This window comes from Colobus angolensis, unplaced genomic scaffold (genome assembly GCF_000951035.1).
Source record: "Colobus angolensis palliatus isolate OR3802 unplaced genomic scaffold, Cang.pa_1.0 Scaffold41, whole genome shotgun sequence".
Lineage (NCBI taxonomy): Eukaryota > Metazoa > Chordata > Mammalia > Primates > Cercopithecidae > Colobus > Colobus angolensis.
In genome coordinates, this window is record NW_012117488.1 from 5849592 (window position 1) to 5869985 (window position 20394).

Below are 20394 nucleotides of genomic sequence, written 5' to 3' on the forward strand. Positions count from 1 at the left end.
TTTTGTATTTTTAGTAGAGATGGGGTTTCACTATGTTGTCCAGTTTTGTCTCAAACTCCTGACCTCAAGTAATCCAACCGTCTCGGCCTCCCAAAGTGCTGGGATTACAGGCATAAGCCACCATGCCCAGCCTCTAAACTCTTGATATATTATTTATTCATTTAATTGTGATAGAAATACTGTTGTTATCCCTGTTTTACAATGAGAAGCCTGAGGTACAAAGAGATTGTCTCTTTCTGAAGAACATGTTAAGAACTAAATTATTAAAATGGGATTCAAACACAAAGTCCACTTAACCTCTCCCCCGTCCTACCTCTGGACCTTATAGTATATTGAGCCTTCTTGCTATGTACAGTGTCAATAAAGAATAGGAAGCTTTCATATGAAAATTGTGAAATGGAGGGAATAATGCAGTGCCCAACGTTGGTGATTGACTTGCTGCCGTAAAAAGAAGTCCGTGTTGGACTCATCTCCTTGTTGGTCTCTTTGTCCTTAATGTCTAGTGAGCTCTCATTGGTGTTCTTTGGGTATATATTGGTTAATCAGTGTTGGAGTGGGATGAGAATTGGTGATTTTAAAAAAAAAGAACAGAAATACTCAAGCTTCTTTAAACTTTGTATTAGAAATCTTCATTCTTAGAGTTTAGCCTCCATTTGTAACTCTTAGTTGTGGCATATTTCATAGGAAGATAGCTTTGAGACTATCAAAATGATTAGGTGGGTAACCCTAGTTCTGGTTTGGTACTAGTTTCTAAGATAAAAAAGAGAAACTTTTTTTTTTTTTCCCCAAAGGGGGAAAAGAAAATTCTTAAATGAATACTTCTAATAGTGAAATATTTTTAAATTCAAAGAAAATGTTAAAATTATTCCTGTCCTTTCTATCACTACCATCCTGTGTGTGCCGCATGAATGCATCTTTGACTTTACTGATTATAAAAAGTAACAAATCAGCCAGGTACAGTGGTTCACACCTGTAATCTCAGCACTTTGGCAGGCCAAGGTAGGAGGATCGCTTGAGCTCAGGAATTGGAGACCAGCCTGGACAACATAGCAAGACCTTGTCCCTACTAAAATTCAAAAATATCAGTCAGCTGTGGTAGCTACTTATGGGGGCTGAGGCGAGAGGATTGCCTGAGCCCAGAAAGTCAGGGCCACAGTGAGCCCTATTTTGCCACTGCACTCCAGCCCAGATGACAGAGTGAGACCCTGTCTCAAAAAAGGAAAAAATCCCACAAATCATTATGTGGAAGATTTATTTAATAATACAGACATATTCGTAGATAAAAATTAAGTCAAGTCCTTTTATAATGTCAAGAAATAATCATAGCTAAAAGTTTGGGGTATGGTCTTCATACTTGCCAATACATGTATAAGCCTGTGTTTTAAATATAAAGGCTATCATTCAACATGCACAGTTTTCCACATCAGTACATGAAGTTCTGCCTCATCTTTTATGACTACTTAAAATTCATTATGTAGATCTACCATGATTTGTTTAATCAACTTTCTGATGATGTACATTTAGGTTGTTTCTAATTTTTTTCTATTATATAAACTGGTGCAGTGGACATTTATTATTATTTGACCAATTATTTCCTTGGGATAAATTTCCAGGAATAAAACTATTGAGGCAAAAATATACACTTTTTCAATTACAGATTTTTATTTATAGCTTTTATGAAATTGAACTACCAGAAGCTTGCACAAATTTATATTGCTGTCAGCAATGAAGTTGCCACATTTTTGCCACACTTCCTTAGTATTTCTAATTTCTGCCAACCTGATAAGTAAAAATATTTTATTTCTATATACATTTCTTTGGTTATTAATGAATTTGAACATCTTATTGTAACATTAGAGCAGTGCCATTTAAAAGGAGCTAATGACTTTTGATTTGCATCTTTTTCCTTGGGATTATGGTAGCATTCCCCATACGAAAATTTGCAATTTGAAGTTATGAAGCCAAAAGAATAATTTAGATTATGGTTATAGAACCTCTTTCCTTAAATGTGTGTGTTCATCCACATACTTTCTTGAAACTGTGGGAGAGAATAATCCCTTTTTTTTCTGTTTTTGTTAACAGACAGGCCACAGAGAGACTGATCCTTAACAAGTTTCTAGTAAGCATGTGTTCGTAAATAAGTGCCCTGTATTAACTCCCTGAAAATGAGTATAAAATATTTATTTTCCTCATTTGATACAAGTGCCATCTAAGTATTTTTCAACCTTTTTTTTTATTATGGCCTCCCAAGGAGCTTTCTGCCATGATATTTTGATATCATAGATACACTGTATATCTGTTGCATACAGTAGCCCTTTGTAGGACCACAAATGTTAAAATAGCAAAGATTTTGTTGGCCCTTCAGAGAACCAGTTTTTGCCCTCTTTGGGGCCATGCTGCCCTCATTGAGAATGCATGTATGTATTGATATTTCGGGAAGGAGAGGGAAACAGCTTTGCTGTGCATGAATAGTTACTTGGGTTTCATAGGACTTAGAAGAGGTTAGTGTTTCTGTTGCTTTGTCAGATTGACCAGAAGGGAACATAAGGATTCATAGTTGCCGCAATTACTCCACCAGTCTTATCACCCAACTCTAAACATGGTATCTTGGAGTCCCTAAGTTACCTAGAATATACTAGGTATAAACCATTTTTGAGAATGTTGATATGCCAAGGACATAGTGACATTATTGTAGTTGAAGGTATTTTGTTGAATTTAGGGAACAGTAGCCCTAATGCATTAGGAGTAATTGTAAATGTTCAAACCTTTATCCTTGTGGTTCTCAAACAGTGATGATTCTGCCTCCAGGGACATTTACAATTTCTGGTAGCATTTTTGGTGGCCACAACTGGGTGTATGAGTGTTCCCAGTGGAACACTCATCTAGAGGGTGGAGTCCTGGGATACTACCAAACATCCTGCAGTGCAAAGAACCGAGTCCCCATTGCGAAGAATTATCTAGTCCAAAATACCAGCACTGCTGAGACTGAGAAACCCTGCTCTGTCTTACTGATTGTACCTCTTGGAATCTAGCTTTAGAAAATAATCCAAGTAATGTTGCTAGGAGTTTGATGTATGTGCATTTTTTTTAAGTGGGACATATATTTGTATATATAATTATAAAAACTGGGAAACAAACTTAATTCTTTCAGTCTTAAGAAGAGCACATGTCAGGACTTACAGTAATTTCAGCAACACTGAAGAATTGGAAACCATTTTAGAGAAAATAAACTCACTCATTTCAGCAAATTTTTTTTTTTTTTTCTTCCGGAGACGGAATCTTGCTCTTTCGCCAAGGCTGGAGTGCGGTGGCTCAATCTCAACTCACTGCAACCTCCGCCTCCCGGGTTCAAGCGATGTGATTCTCCTGCCTCGGCCTCCCAAGTAGCTGGGACTACAGGGACATGCCACCACACCCAGCTAGATTTTGTATTTTTAGTAGAGACGGGGTTTCACCGTGTTAGCCAGGATGGTCTAGATTTCCTGACCTCATGAACCGCCCACCTTGGCCTCCCAAAGTGCTGGGATTAGAGGGGTGAGCCACTGCGCCTGGCCTAGCAATTTTTTTTTTTTTGAAGCAGGGTCTCATTCAGTCACCTAGGCTGAAGTGCAGTGACACAGTTGCAGTTCACTGCAGCCTTAATCTCCTGGGCTCAGGTGATTCTCCCACTTCAACCTCCAGAGTAGCTGGGACTATAGGCACACACCACCATGCCTGGCTCATTTTTGTTTTTTTTGTAGAGATGGGGTGTCACCAGCTTGCCCAGGCTGATCTTGAACTCCTGGGCTCAAATGATGCACCCACTTTGGCCTCCCAAAGTGCTGGGATTATAGGCCTTAGCCACTGCACCCAGCCTCAGCAGTTCTTTATACAACACCCTTCAACTTCTATTTGCCCACCTTGGGTTAAAGTATAGTATAGAAAATCATCTACTGTTATCAATAGCCCTTTATTTCTTAGAAGAAATAAAAGCACCTCAAAAATATGGCAACTTGTAAATGAGTTAAATCTGAGTATGGGTGCATTGAATGTTCTTTGCATTATTCTGTTTTTCTTTGTTTTTGAAATATTGCAAGATCACATTTTAAAAGTTAGTGTACTTTTCAAATTTGTTCATGTGTGAGCTGAGGCCAAATACAGAAATATTTTTATCAATAATTTAGCGATGTATAGCAATGAATGACTTTGTTATAAGGAGAACTAGTTAACTACAGCAAATAAAATTATCTCCGAGGGCTTCTTCCCTCTGTGTTTGGAATGTTAAGTGCTTTCTGAACATATTCAGGGTGTACTGAATGTTAAAAGGCAAATGGGTTTTGAAATTACTCAAGCAATAATTGGGGTGATTGAGCATGGTTTACAATTCTGTAAGATGGCAAGTTGGTAATCCTTTTTTCCCTAAGTTAACGTGGAAAAAATATACATTTAGGAAGAAATTATATTATGCATTAAGGTGAACAAAATCAGTTTATTTCTTATTAAAAAAAATGTCTCTCAGCCCTTAATGCTATTATGGTATACCTACTTCACAAATAATAAATATTGCAAAATGTTTTATTTTGGAAGATTTATTTTTTTAAAACTAGTAACTAGTAATTTGCATTTGCATTCAAATTTTTAAATGTTTTTTCCTCTGAGATTTTAGACATCTGTCCTTTAGATTAGTAAAGAGTGTTTTTCAACTTTGTTCTCAATAAAATTATGGGCATTGTCTTCTGACAGAAATTTTACTAAATCATATAAATATTTGGTGACAGATTACTAGATTGTATTAAAAGAAAATTATTTTAGATTTTGGGGTCCTACTGCTATGGGATAGATTTTAAAGAGATGCTGGTGGTCATTAACTTGCTCTAATTGATTGTTAGAAATTTCTTCTAAGTGAAGAAAACATTGTGTAAAATCATCATATAGTGAAGACATTTAAATTTTGATAATGGATTCAATATTTGGAGCATTAGATTTTTAAAGGAATCATGTCAGTGTCTCTAAATTTAGATATATTAAATACAGTCATTTTTCTAAAATCAGGCATTTAGTGAATTATTGCTGTTGATCCTATGTCAAACCAAAGTTTAGACCTGAAAGCAAAAAGACTGTAGCTCAAAGTGCATTCTGCTTAGCAACCAGCTTGTTGTCTACTGTTTTGCTACTGAATGCACGTACTCATGCCTCAGAAGTGTATCTCCAGCCAGCTGGACTCAACCAGACAATACTTCATTCACCTAATTTCCAGACTAGTCAAGCAAAGACATCAGCTCATTGTATTTAGTCATGAGGAAATTTATTTGTAAACTTCAAATAGTAGCACACTGCTCTCAAAAGCCCCTGAACTATGAGAAATTGCCTTCTAATTCAGAAATGTGAAGTCCTTGGAATTTAGAACTGCTTCCCTTTTTTTTCTTTCTTAGTAACCCTTGCAAGAGACATTACCTCTTAATAGAAAATATATGTTAAATTCTAAGAATAATTTTAGAATCATCTTAAAGTGAAAATTTAGAAAGTTCAATTTGCATCCAGACTTTTATTATCTACTACCTTGATTCTCACATGATTATTTTCTCTCTTAGAAAACAGCAGTTTTGTTGGCATGTGAAGCTCCAGTTTCCTCAAAGTCAAGCTGAGTACATAGAAAAAAGGTATCACTGCTATCTTTTAATCACTGATTTGTTTTAATTTGGAGGCTGTGTATCTAAAATAAATTGTTAACTTAATGTCAGTAGTTGAATGGATAACTAAATTGTGGTGTATTTATACATTGAGATGCTAAACACCGCCGAAAACGAGTGAACTACAGCTATGCACATCAACATGGATGAATCTCAGAAATAATGTAAGAATTCTAAGCAAATTAAGGAAGAATGTATAAAACATAATTGTTTGTAAATATGGGAGAATAAAGCCAGAAAACTAAATAGTGTACTTTTAGGAATACCTACAAAGGTGATAGAACTAACTCTAAGGGAAATTGTTAACATAGAAATCCTGATGATGGTTTCTTTAGCAGCAAAGCAAGTATTGAGGAGAGGAATCTAAGGAGAATTAGAGGGCTGAAAGTTTCCTGTTTCTTAAGCTGGGTGGTGGTTAAGGAGATGAAAAATGACCCAAAATTCTACCATGCAAAGATTACCACTGTTAACATTATAGTGTATCACTCAGAAAATGCATTATTTTAGATATGTATATGTGTACTCATTGGAATTAATTTGCATAAAGTTTTTTGTGTTACTGTTTCATATTAAAACTTGTTCTTTTCTTTTTCTTTTTCTTTTTTTTGGAGGGGAGTGGAGGCAGGATCTTGCTCTGTTGCCCACGCTGGAGTGCAGTGGTGCAGATCTCCACTCACTGTAGCTTCAACCTCCTGGGCTCAGGTGATCCTCCTACCTCATCCTCCAGGTAGGTGGGACTAAAGGCTCAGACCATCATGCCTAGCTATTCTTGTTTATTTTTTGTAGAGGCAGGGCCTCACTATGTTGCCCAGGCTGGTCTCAAACTCCTGACCTCAAGCAATCCTCCCACCTCTACCTCCCAAAATGTTGGAATTACAAGCGTGAGCCATCCCATCCAGCCTAAAACACTTTCAAGTGTCATTTAAACATTTTAATGTCAGCCAGATGCAGCAGCTCACACCTATAATCCCTGCACTTTGGGAGGTCAAAGCGGGTGGATCGCTTTTGACCAGGAGTTCAAGACCAGCTTGGCCAACATGGTGAAACCCCGTCTCTACTAAAAATACAAAAATTAGCTGGTGGAAGTAGCGCACCCCTGTAATCACAGCTACTTAGGAGGCTGAGGTATGAGAATAGCTTAAACGCAGGAGGCGGAGGCTGCAGTGAGCCAAGATCATGGCGCTGCACTCCAGCCTGGGAGACAGAGCAAGACTCTGTCTCAAAAAAAAAATAAAAAAACAAAAACAAACAAACGAAACATTTTAATGTTTGTGAACTATTTCATTCCTTGGTTTAGCAAAATTTTAAAGTTGCTCTTTAAGTAGTATATTTAGCATATTCCTACATTATACATAAATATCCTTTCTTTGTAGTTGTCAAAGGGATTTTAGTGAAGAACTTTGTTATTTGGAGTTGCATACAAGGAAACGACTTATTTTACAGATAGGGGTATGTAGCCAATAGTATATATGAATATGTATAAATGGTTGAGGAAAGTTACTGTTTTAAAACAGTGTCTTAATTTTGTTTATACAGCTTTATATATGTTTAAAACAGTGTGCATATATGGAGGAAAGTTGGAAAACTTAAAATGTTTTGTTTCCAAGGAAATTAGTATCAATTTTTAACTTGGTCTTATAAATTAGAATGAATAAATTTGAACATGCACTGAAATCTGAAACCTTTTTTCAGATTTATTATTTCTGCTAGTTTCAAATATATTTTATCCTGACCTCCTCTTTTCATGTTTGAGTACAGGTGTGTGTTAAAAGAGGCTTCATATTTTTATAATTGATTTATACAGAACTTCTCAAAATGTTGTTTTTTAAGACCTTGTTAAGTGTGTCCAAGAACTCTTTTTGAGCTTTTTCCTAAGTATTTTTTGCTTAAAAGGATATTTTATTTTGCCAAGAGTAATATAAAAGGTCTTTGTTCAGTTATTTAAACCAAAAAAGCCACAACATTTAATAATTCAAAATTAACACCTTTAGTAGAAAATTATCAATACTAATATAGCTTATTTTTTTTTCTTTGTTGGAAAGAGTACCAGATGATAAAACTATTAATGAAATCCTAAAGCCTTACATTGATCCTGAAAAGTCTGATCCTGTAATTCGTCAAAGGTATGCTTCAAAAATATTGTAACTTTCTGAAATAATTAAAAATGTTGATGTACTTATTAGGGTCATCCATGACTATTAGAATGTGATGTGTAGTGCAATTTACTTTCTATCACATTTTCTTGGTGTTTACTGAAGGTCTGTCAGTAGAAATAACAACAGTAGCTGGCATATCATTGTTTCCTATGTTCCAGACACTCTTCAAAGCAGACAGTAATAAATATGTTAATTCATTTAATCCTCACAATAACTCTGAAAAGTAGATTATTATTATACCCATTCTATAAATGGGGCAACTGAGCCTTAAAGTGGTTAAGTAATATCCTATAGCTAGTAAACAAGGGAGCTAGGATTCACACCCAGGCAGTCTGGAGTCAGTCTTTACTCTTAACCCTTAAAGTAAACTACCTTTGACGTTGAATGAAAGACTCTGAAAATTAAAAGTTTCCAAGTAACTTTTAAAGACAGGAAATCCTGTTTCAGCCAAGTCTTCAGAGAACTAAGTAAAGTACAATCTGCCTCCTGTCCAGAAATACAGCATGGACAAAAGTGGTTAACATAACATAGTGGAAAGAGTCAGTCATGGATATCTGGGTTAAAATAGCTGTTTCTGTCCCTTATTAGCTGTGTGATTAAGAGCAAGTTACTTAATTTCCAGGCCTTATTTTTTTCTCATCAGTGAAATAAGAATGATAACACTTCCTAGATAGAATTGTTACAAGGCTTAAAAGAAATAGCATGTATAAAATTCCTAATACAGGACCTAGCATATACTAGGCACTGCTCAAAAAAGGAGATTGTTATTAGAGTGTGAGTTATTAGTGCTTCTGGGCAGAAACCCAGTTGACTTTATTTTCACCAGATGATACTTGCTTGGGATATGAACGAGGGCTTGGTTTGGTTCCAGAATAACCTGGTATTTAAAATTTATACTGGGTGGATTCTAAAATGTCTAATCCAGTTCTAGTTGAATCTCTTTCTTTTGCTTTTGATAAAAGGTCATGCCCAGACTGAACCTGACCCACGTCACATATCAAGCAGTCTTTAAAATAGCTATGATAGTTGAGTTTCTTTCCTTATAAATGGTAACCTAGTTGTTATCATTAGTCACATATTTGCCAGTAAGACAAAATGTCACTGAATAGGATACATTTTTGTAAAATTATATAGCCAGATTAATTTATTGAAGCAGATATTTTAAAATTTAAGATGAACAGAGGAAAAAAGTTATATTCTTTTCAGATTTCTGGTTAGAAAACATCTTTATCTCCTTTTCTATGCTTAAATAGATGAACTTTTAAGTATTATTAGGTACAAATGCTTAGTCTCCATAAGACTATGTGGAAATATAATAAAAATCAACTTTTCCTTCAATGTGATGTTTTTTATATCAGGTTGAAAGCCTACATTCGCTCTCAGACTGGGGTTCAGATTTTAATGAAGATTGAATATATGCAGCAAAATTCAGTAAGGTAAAATTGCTCTCCTCCCCATTTCTTTAAATATTTTTTAGTTCTGTAACATAATTAAGTAGCTTGATTAGCTCAAGTTATTAAACTAATTATCTAGCTATGAACATGACTTTTACTTTTCAACTTTCAAGTCAGAATTCAAAATAATCACACTTATAGGATAAATTGGGTTGAAAAATCGTCCAGGTTAAAATATTTTATTTTCTTTTATTTTCTGTCAACTGAGATAGGGGAAGTAGAATATTTTAAAATACAAGCATTCTTTTATTTGTTCTATTGTGTTTTACTTCACTAAGCTTTACAGATATTGCATTCTTTACAAATTGAAGGTTTGTGGCATTTCTGCTTCGAGCAAGTCTATCTGCACCATTTTTCCAACAGCACATGTTCAGTTCGAGTCTATGTGTCACAGTTTGGTAATTCTAGCAATATTTCAAACTTTTTCATTAGCATTATATCTGTTATGGTGACCTGTGATACAGGAGTAACACTTTAATGTTACTACTGTAATTGCTTTGGGTGCACCATGAACTGTGCCCATATAAGATGGCAGCCTTAAATGTGTGTGTTCTGACCGTTCCACCAACCACTTATTCACCCATCTCTCTCACTCTCCTCAGGCCTCCTATTCCTTGAGACACAGTAATACTGAAGTTAGGCCAGTTAATAACCACACAATGGCCTGTGAGTGTTCAAGTGAAAGGAAGAGTCACATCTCTCACTTTAAATCAAAAGCGGAATGATTAGGCTTAGTGAGGAAGGCATATTGAAAGCCGAGATAGGCTGAAAGCTAGGCCTCTCCTGCTAGTTAGTCAAGTCATGATTGCAAAGGAAAAATTCTTGAAGGAAATTAAAAATGCTACTCCAGTGAACACAAGAATGATAAAAACGTAAAACAGTCTTATTACTGATAGGGAGAAAGTTTTAGTGGTCTGGATAGAAGATCAAACCAGCCCAAACATTCCCTTAATCCAAAGCCTAATCCAGAGCTAGGCCCTAACTCTCAACTCTATGAAGGCTGAGAGAGGTGAGGGAGCTGCAGAAGAAAAGTTTGAAGCTAGCAGAGGTTGGTTCATGGGATTTAAGGAAAGAAGCCTTCTCCATAACCTGAAAGTGTGGGGTGAAGCAGCAAATGGTGATGTAGAAGCCAAAGCATGTTATCCAGAAGATGTAGCTAAGATAACTGATGAAGGTGGCTACACTAAACAACAGATTTTCAATGTAGACAAAATAGCTTTATATTGAAAGAAGATGACATGTAGGACTCAGCCAGAGAGGAGAAGTAAATGCCTGCCATAAAAGCTTCAAGGGATGGACTGACCCTCTTGTTAGGGGCTAATGCAGCTGGGGATTTAAAGTTGAAGCCAGTGATCATTTACCATTCCAGAGATCCTAGGGCCCTTAAGAATTATGCTAAATCTATTCTACCCGTGCTCTGTAAATGGAACAACAAAGCCTGGATGACGGCACATCTGTTTATGGCATGGTTTACTGAATATTTTAAGTCTACTGCTCAGAAAAAAAAATTGTTTTCAAAATATTGCTGCTTATTGACAACTTCGATCCTCTTTGGGAGTCTAAAGAAGGAAAGTTATAACATTAGTGTGAGGACGTTAAAGGAAAATGAAGCATAGAGGAGTTGAATGCCTAGAGCTAGGTTGTGTGAGTTTCATTTAAGCGTACTTCTTTGATGGATTTTTTGTTTAGATTTATCCCATTTGGCTCTTTGTTAAAATAAGTCTTAACATTTTGACTTGTAGCTTTCTGAGTTGTGGTCTCTAGGTATCCTGATTCCTTTCTATGCAATGGCATGAGAACAGTTTCCTTAACTGCTGCCTTTTGGGACATTACATCCTGTGGGCATTTCTGCTGCTCTTCTCAAAAACCCTAGTATGCTAGGACAAGCTGAGATTTCCATCCACTTTGGCTCTTCGTGGACTTACAGTACACATTTCCAAGTTAAAAAATAACTGCTCTCTGGGCCCAAGTAGTGTATCCTATACTATAAACTTTAAAATACTCAGTATCCCCTGTTTGTCTTTTATTACCAAGAATTCTGATTTCCTTGAATTTTGGAAGAGGAGGATATTCTGTCAGAGTCAAGCTTGACTGGCTTAGATGAGTGGACACACTGGCCCTCAGAGGTATTCTCTTAGTAGGCTTGTGAGACTAAAACCATGGTCTCATGGCTTAAAACGTGAGTAACATTTAGATGAACTAATTAGATAAAATATGGCACATGGCAAGAAAGGAACTGAATTTAGAAGATGAAACAGATAATATAAGAATTGTGTAATGATTGACTAGAGGTAAATTCCAAGGAAACAATGTAAATTATTTTGTTTAAACATGAATTACATGGAGTTGACTTTAGGATTTTACTAAACAAAACTTAATTTTTTAATCCCCAAAGTGAAGGGAATAGTAGATTAATAAAGTGAAAAGTTAGTGGTGTTGACTATAAGGAATACCTAGAATAGACTAATTTGATACTAAACCTGAGCCTAGCTGGGTGCCTGTGGCTCATGCCTGTAATCCCAGCACTTTAGGAGGCTGAGGCAGGCAGATTGCTTGAGCTCCGGAGTTTGAGACAAGCCTGAGCAACATAGCAGGACCTCGTCTCCAAAAAAAAAGAAAAATGATAAACCTGAGCCAGTCTGAAGAACATGAAAGTACTTTCACTCTACCTTATCTGTGGAGAAAGCTCATCTTCCAGATTCCCCCGTTTTTGCTGTTGACTTGAACTAAGTGATGTATGAAAATACTACCAAAGCAAAGAAAGGGGGAAAAGGTTATATCCCAGGTCCAGTTTAAAAATTGGCATTCGTTTAGCCTTGAGTAGTGATGGCATCATTTGACAGCAATAATAATGTCAGAAATTCCTGTTGAGGTAGCTTTCATCTTGAAGGTGGACCTCAATTGGCATAGGATATCTTTATATTTCTGATTATTAGGCCAGCCTCAAAGCATAGTTATGCTGATTTCTAAAGAACCTCAATTTTTTTAAAGTATTTTGTAGTCATAAGTAATGAAGTTAGATAGTATAGAGATACATGTAGGCATAGATTTTTATTTTTTGTCAGATTTTTAAAACAGTGTTCTCTGTATAACATACTGATAAATGGACTAAGATGAGCATTTACATTTGATTGTATACATAATTACAGTTACATCATTAAAGGAAAGTACATTCAGAGAACATCTAAGGAAAATTATTAGAGGTTATAAATGCTAAGCTCTAATTTAAGATAAGCATTCTAAATAGAACCATTTTATTATTTCCTGAAAAGTGCTTAGAAATCAAGAACATGTAGTTTCTTTATGGCTGTTTGATTTTACGTTTACAGCATTACAGTAACTTCAGAGTAAAGTCTTTTTACCAAATACTTGATGTTACCAGTTTCCATTGGTTTTATTTTCCATTCTTGGAAGGTATATAGCAATTGTCTCATGATATAGATATACCTGGTCAGCTAGAGCATGCTTACATTTTTTCCAGGTTTTAGCTTTGCCATACATGGCTTATTTTTTAAATTGTGATTATAGAATTTGTGTCTAATCTAAGGAATTCACTACTGATCTGTTTGGGAGTTTTCTTTCCAGAATACATAGGGTCTGAATTTATCTCTTAGAAAAGCTATTTTAGCTTTTTAAATAAATTCATTTATTCATTCAGCAAATAGTGAGTATGCCAAAGTCCAGGTACTGTTCTAAACATTGAGGCTATGGCAGTAAAGAAAAGTGTTCCTGCCCCTGTGAAGAAGATCATTCATGTAAGATGCTTGTGTTAGTAATGCCATTCTTGCTCTTTGCTGCATTATTTCTTACCAACTTTTTATTCTCAGAAAGTAAATGAGCGGTTTTGGACTAGAAAAGCCTACGTTGCTAAATGTCAGGCACTATCAGAGGGCAGCTGTTGTATTATTGCCCACTTAAGTTACTACTGACTAAATAATTTATAAAACAGCCAACTTTGTCTATTCAAGTACAGTTTTCCAAATATATTAAATTTTAAGCCTAGATTTTACTTTTATTTTATGGAATTATTTACCAGAAAGAAATTTAGATACATTTTGTTTTTTATATTTACTTTGCTACTTTGATACTTGTAAATCTTTGTGGTTTTTTTGTGATTTAAGCAGTTATAGGATGATTCTTTCCAAATTTATTAAAAAAAAACCATTAAGTACATTTAATCTTCTAGGCATAAATAAAAATAGGGGTTTATACAAGAATGAATAAAATACAGTTCTATTGTAGTAGGGAAAACAGACACACTGTATATATCATAAGAAACCTGTGTCTATGTCTTAAAAGTGATGTGGAAGGTAGCAGGTATCCTTATGTCATCAGAAGACTTTGTTGTGGAAGTCACGTTTGACTTTTATTAAAGGTAAATGGCCTATGACTAGGGGAGGGTACAGAGGCCCTTAAGAAGTACAAGGGTGTGGTATGTCATAAACAAGGCAAGTAAGTGGAGTATATAGATGCATGCAGAGAAGTATTTTTAAAACTTTTTTCAAAAAGATAAGGTTGAAGAGTTAGTTCAAGACCCAATACTAATGCTGTTTGAATCTTGTCTCATTGGCATAGAAAACTGTAAAAATCTAGGAAAAAAAAAAAAAAAACAAACAGTAAGACTTGGTGATCAAGTTGGCTATAGGGAGCAATAAATAGGAATCAAAGGTGACTACGGTTTCTGGCATGATTGCTCTTTACAGAGAGATGAAGGTAAGGTCTGGAGAGGCTAAGAGCATGTTGAGTTTCGTGTAGAAGTCACATCATTTTCCGGAACACTACTTTCAAAAAGAATGACCTTACTCTACTAATTATTAGGATATCTTCAGAGTGAAATTGTATGCTAGTAAAAAAATAGTGATATTATCCTTCCAGAATACTTAATATGTGGAGTAGACCTTACTTTACTTTATGAGGTTCTAGACTAGACTTTTTAGACCAAAAGTTTCACCATTACAAATAGTACATTTATTATAATCAATAAAAGTTTGTTGTCACTGCTCCTTAAACCTAACCCAAATTATGAGAACTTCCAGAATAACCTTTTTGCTCTTATGCAAAAATGTACATCAGAGATTTACTATAAAGTCAAAATTGTGTTTTTAATTTGATACAGACCTTGGAAAGTCAGTAAGCCTATTTTCCCATCTAAATGTGGGAGTCAGAACAGAAATGATACTGCATTGTTGTAAAGGTTAATTTGAGTTAATACTTGTCAGCTGCTTAATACAGTGCCTGGCACCTAGAAAATCACTCCTGTGTATTCAAGTATTTTGAGTTTCAACTAGAATATCATGCTGAAATGATTCAATGAACCTAAAGAGGTGTTTAAGTTCCACTTGTTTGGTAGTAGTTAACTATATCATATATTACTTTATTTGTTTAACAGCTTCTTTTAACCAAATTCATTTTTCAAAATTTTGTTTTGAGAGACAGGGTCTTATTCTGTTGCCCAGGCTGGAATGCAGTAGCACAAGCATAGCCTCACTGCAGCCTTGAACTCCTGAGCTTCAGAAATCTTCCTGCCTCAGCCTCCTGCATAGCTGAGGCTCCAGGCATGCATCAGCCATATAATTTCTTATACTTCTGGGATACACTTCAAATGTAATATTAGCCATACATTCCCAACAGACCACTCACCACTAAACACAAGGGAGCAGATAACCAGTCATGTTTGTTAATATTTCTTTTGACATAATTGGATATTGCAAGAATATGAGATTTCAGGAACTTAAGATATTGTCAACTTATTTCTGTGGAAATTACTCCCAAATCTAGATATAGTTTTAACTTTTCTCCCAAACTCCAAATCTTGGTTTCCAGCTATCTTCATTTACACATCTCATTAAATCTTAAGCTCAACATGTCTAGATTTCATTACACTGCATCTATTTCTTCCTGATGTGTGTGTTTCTAATTTAATGGACTGAGTGTTCTGGCATTGAATAAGCAGTCAACAAATGTTGGTACTCACTTTCTATTATTGGCTCTTTTGTTCTAGTAAGCCAGGCATAAGACCTTGTAGCCCAGCGTCTTCGACTACTTCTTGACTTCCGCCTTGCCGCCTTACCTTGCATAATTGACATCCACAACGCGTCTTCCATTTGTCCTTTCTTCTCCATTCCTTTTAGGTAGACTATTATTTACCAGTGTCTACGGTAGAGTTCATTTCCTTCCCCCAAACTGGATATAATTTCCATATCTTTAGAACCTTAAAAGTGTTGCATTTCTCTTAGGTTCCTATAAATTTGACTTATTTTATCCCAATAAAACTTAAACCATATGATGATTAACTCCCTTTTGAAGACAATGGTTGCCATAGGCATCTTCATCTTTATATTTCCTGCAGAGTTGTGTTAGTGACTTTTCCACAGCAAGTGTTCAGTCTTAATTATTTAATAAGTGTGCTAATTCATATATATATGTATATATATGCCTGATGTATGCTAAGTATTGATGCCACGTTAATACCCTTAAGCAGGGCTTGGGCAACTTTTCCTATAAATGGCCAGATAGTGAATATTTTCCAGCTTTGTGGGCCATTTAGCCATAATTAGTCAATTCTGCCATTGTAACACATAAGCAACTATAGATCACTTAAATGAATGGACATGACTAGAATATGGTCCAGTAAAACTTTATTTACGAAAACAGATAGTGGGCTGGATTTGGCCTCCAGGCTATAGTTTGCTGATCCCTGCTCTAAAGGGTTTTTTATTGGTTTACGTGGTATCTGTATATCATGTAAACAGTCGGGGGCTTCAATTCTCAACATGTGAAATGAGAGAGAGAGAGAAGATTGTAACAAGGGCCCAGTATAATTTAAAAGTTACTTCAGAAAGTGTAGTACCTGCTCAGAGGTCAGGCTTTTTGATACATGAACCTGACCTAAAGTATCAGTTAAGATTGATCAGGTCTGTATTTTTCATTTATTCAGTTAATTTTCATTGAGCCCCTTCCATGTGCCAGCCCAGCGCTAATCCCTAGGGATATATAGACATCTAAAAGACTAGCCCTCAAAGAGCTCATAGTCTAGGTGGGAAGACTGATATGTGATAAATACCACAAAAGATAGATACTTAAAATACAAGGCATAAAAAGTGCCCAGTGGAGGGCAAGGGCATCTTTGCATAGACACTCCAGACTTAATCATTTCTTGATGGAAAGACAAACCTTTGCCTTCAGTTTGCTTCCAGAATATTTCATATAAAGCCAAGAATTTAGATTTAAACCTAAGCCTAGGTTAAAGTATTACCTAAGCTTTGATTTCATGGATATCACAAAAATTTTTACTGTTCATGAGCATATTATCCTGTTGTACTTGCACATAACCTATTAGTCGTTTCCTCCTGTGCTGGTTTTAGTTAATAATTTTGGAATGCTTTTTGTTTGAAAAGCATCCAGCAGAAGTATGAGCTATTTCTCTTGGATGATTTTATTTCCATGCTGAGAGGATGTTTTTAAATTTTAAAAACTAAGGCTATTTTACCTTCCTTGGAACTTTATGGATCTTTAATCTAAAATATTTTAAAATCATTTTCAGTGAAGTGAAGAGGTAAAATGCTTTTTCCTATCTCCTTTTTGAGAAATTGATTTTACCTATGTAAAGGCCTCAGGTGAGGCCCACCTGACCTCTTTTGGCTTGCACCCACTCACTAGCAAGCAAAGACCCCCTTTCACTACTGGCCAGTTATTTTTCCTTCCTGTAAACCTCTCCCCAGTGGCACATGTAGCCTGTATTTCTTTTCAGAGCAATGCTTCTCAGATTTCAGTATCCATCATAATCATCTAGGGCAGTTGTTGAAAATGTTGATTTCCAAACCACTCTCTTAGGGTTCTGGTTTAGTAAATCTTACATAGGACCCAGAAAGCTACCTTTTTTTTTTTTTTTTTTTAACAATCTCTGCCTCCCAAGGGTGACCCTGATATAAGTTTTTCCTGGGACCACACTTTGGGAAACACTGGCCAGGTTGGTAAACTCCTTGAGGACATTTTTGTTTCCCACACAATGTCTAACATGTTTGATATAGTGAGTTTTTGGTAGATATATTCAATTGAGTTGTTGAAGTTGTATGAAGAAACACGGCATTTGATATTAGAATGGATTTTTTTATATCACATTTTACCTCCTTAAAGATATTAGTCTGTGCTCTTTCCCTAATTGAACTAGAAATGGAAAATTAGATGACTGTTTTAGACTTATGGTGCATAATTGAAAAATATGCTTTGAAGATACCCTAGGAAATTTATAAGATGTGTGTTAAAAGTTAGAACTTAAAAATTATTTTGAGAATAGTGCAGAATTAAGTATATACTGGAGAACACTGAAGGAATTCCAGAATTTCTAAGAACAGTGTTAACTATTTTCAGATGTCTTTTCTTATGTAAACAGCCCGAGACATTTCTGCCTAAGATCCCCTGAAAATAACTGATGAAGAATTAGTGAAGAATAAGAGCTTGTTCTCTACATAGGATTACGTAAACTTCCTCTTGTTTTCCTTTTGAAATTTGATTCTGTTAGTGGATACCAAGTTGATAAATGGGGGGAAATCATTTAATCTAAGAATCAGTAGTGAACAACGATGCCTTTAATAGAAGATGCCCTCATCAGTGCTCATCCGTCATGTTAAGAGATATTTTTCAAAAAAAAACTTAATTTGTTTGTAATATATTTGTGTTGTTTTGATCAATTTGATTTAATAATAGTTAAAATTATTCAGTTCAGAAGAAATTTTATTATTTAAAACATAAAGGTCATAAGTAATAAAATTAAATTTTACTTTTCATTACATTTTTGTTACAGAGAAGGTCAAGTGTAAACATATTACTTGGTATAAAATTCTGCAAGAAAATCTGAATGGAAAAACAAGGTTCCGAGAACAAGTAAGATTTCTAACTTAGAAAGCAGTGCTTACACATATATATATAATTTTTTATTTTTTTTTTGAGAGAGAGAGTGAGTGAGTCTCACTCCGTTGCCCAGGCTAGAGTGCAGTGACGCAATCTTGGCCCATTACAACCTCCGGATTTCGTGTTCAAGCGATTCTTGTGCCTCAGCCTCCCGAGTAGCTGGGATCACAGGCACACACTACCACACCTGGCTAATTTTTATATTTTTAGTAGAGAGACGGGTTTTGCCATATTGGCTAGGCTGGTCTCGAACTCCTGGCCTCAAGTGATCTGCCCACCTCGGCCTCCCAAAGTGCTAGGATTACAGGTGTGAGCCACCACACATGGCCATTATTTATTTATTTTTTTTAATGGATGATATTGCTGTTAAATTACCATGATATTTAGAGTCTAGTGAATTTACTTAAGGGTGATATATTTCACTTTAAATCATCAATATTCACAGTACACCATAAATTATGTTCTTTGCATCTACTTGTAGGATGTCAATATAAGGATATACAAAAGTATAATTGTTTTTCACAATTATTTTAGGTTATGTTTAAGCAAAACAATGTGAAGACCCTGAATAAGTTTTCCCAAACACACACAAAAATTGTTTCCTGCAAGAGTGATTTAAAATCAAGGTTAAATCTGGGGGCTAATAGGTATCTTTATGGAATATAGTAAGTATGAATGACAAACTTTTATTGAGTACCTTACTACTGTTTAGGTACTCTGATACGCACTTTATACATATTGTAATTATATTATATGTTATAAGTATATTATAATTAAATGGATAGCCCGTCTGTGGCTGTGTAAGCACTAAGTGGTGGAACCTAGATTCAAACCTAGGTCTGCCTGCACTCAAAGCCTTAGTATGTTCTTTGCTATATGGTACATACCTGTCAGTACCATAATTAATCATAATGCATGTTCTCAGATTATGTGAAACCCAACCACAGTTCTTTGTTATACCCTTTTGGGATTGTTGTTTATTTTTCAAAGTTATCATGGTCAGGATGAGTATGTGTTCAGAATGGCATTAACCTTTGACCACATTTTGGATATAGATTCTAAAAGAAAGTGAGAATAAAACAAACAACAAAGGAAGCGTCATTTAAGGATTATAACAATTCTATATTCTATTACAGAACAAAGGAAGGATCATTTAAGGATTAGAAATTGTTAGAGTTAGTCTGAAGAATGTCCACACACAGAAAGGGAATATGTAGAGTGGTTTGCTAAACTTTTTTTATCATCTCAAAGATGATACTCTTCCAATGATGAAATGGGCTTTATATGTAGTATTCTTGTTAAAGCAGTTTTATGATAAGAATTGTTAACTTCGTTTTAAGAAAGTTGAAGCTCAGCTAGTTGGCACAGTTGGCTGAGTGTTTACCAGACAGATATAAACTCAACTATTGAGGTCTCAGTAGCTTTGAACCTGAGAATGTTAGTTTGAGAGGCTGTATTTAAAGTGATCCAAAGTGATGTGATGGTCAAATTCTTAGCAGATTGCAAGCCTGCCATTTCTATAGTGATAATCTCACTTCAAATATATACTATTTTGATTCTTGGTTAAGGGAATTATGTGAAATATAAAATATGAGTTTTCTCTAAAAACAAGTGATATTTTAATGTAATGTTAATCTACTAAACTTACCCATCCTAGTTACGTTATAGAATATTTTGTGGCCAATTTAAATGTTAGGCACCAAAACAGTAAATTCTATGTGTATTCCGATATCCATTCTGTGCTCAGTACTTTAAACATATCCGCTGTCTACCAAGTTTCATAGACCTAGCTCTCTCTCCCTATCTCTACCTCACACATATCACATATACCTTCTTCCTAGAAAGTCTTTGTCCTTTCACCGCTAGTAAATACCTTGTAGTACACCATTGTATTCCCAGTGCCAAGAACTGTGTCTGGAACATGGTAGGCTCTCAGTAAATATTTGTTGAGTGAGAAATGAATGAACAAGCATACAGTTGAGTGAAAAAAAATCACAAAATTGGCTTTATAGGCCCAACTCTGCATTTTCTTGAGTGACCCTGAGTAAGATACTTAACTTCTCAGGGCTTCAGTGTACTTAACTGGAAGACGAAAGAGACTGGGTTATAAGTTCCTGCCAACTCTAAAATAATACCATTCTATAATGCAGTTAATTCATGGACTATTGAACCTCTCAGCAAAAGTTTCTCTGAGGAACCTAATCA

At 35.3% G+C, this 20394-nt stretch overlaps 1 protein-coding gene across 1 annotated transcript in view; it reads left to right on the top strand.

Moving 5' to 3' along the window:
* ZNHIT6 (zinc finger, HIT-type containing 6) overlaps positions 1-20394 on the top strand; it is a 54816-nt gene that overhangs the window by 21558 nt on the left and 12864 nt on the right. The window contains exons 7-9 of the mRNA XM_011956096.1: positions 5571-5639; positions 7712-7792; positions 9184-9261. Of these exons, the coding sequence (XP_011811486.1) occupies positions 5571-5639; positions 7712-7792; positions 9184-9261 (228 nt within the window). The remainder of the gene's footprint in view (positions 1-5570; positions 5640-7711; positions 7793-9183; positions 9262-20394) is intronic.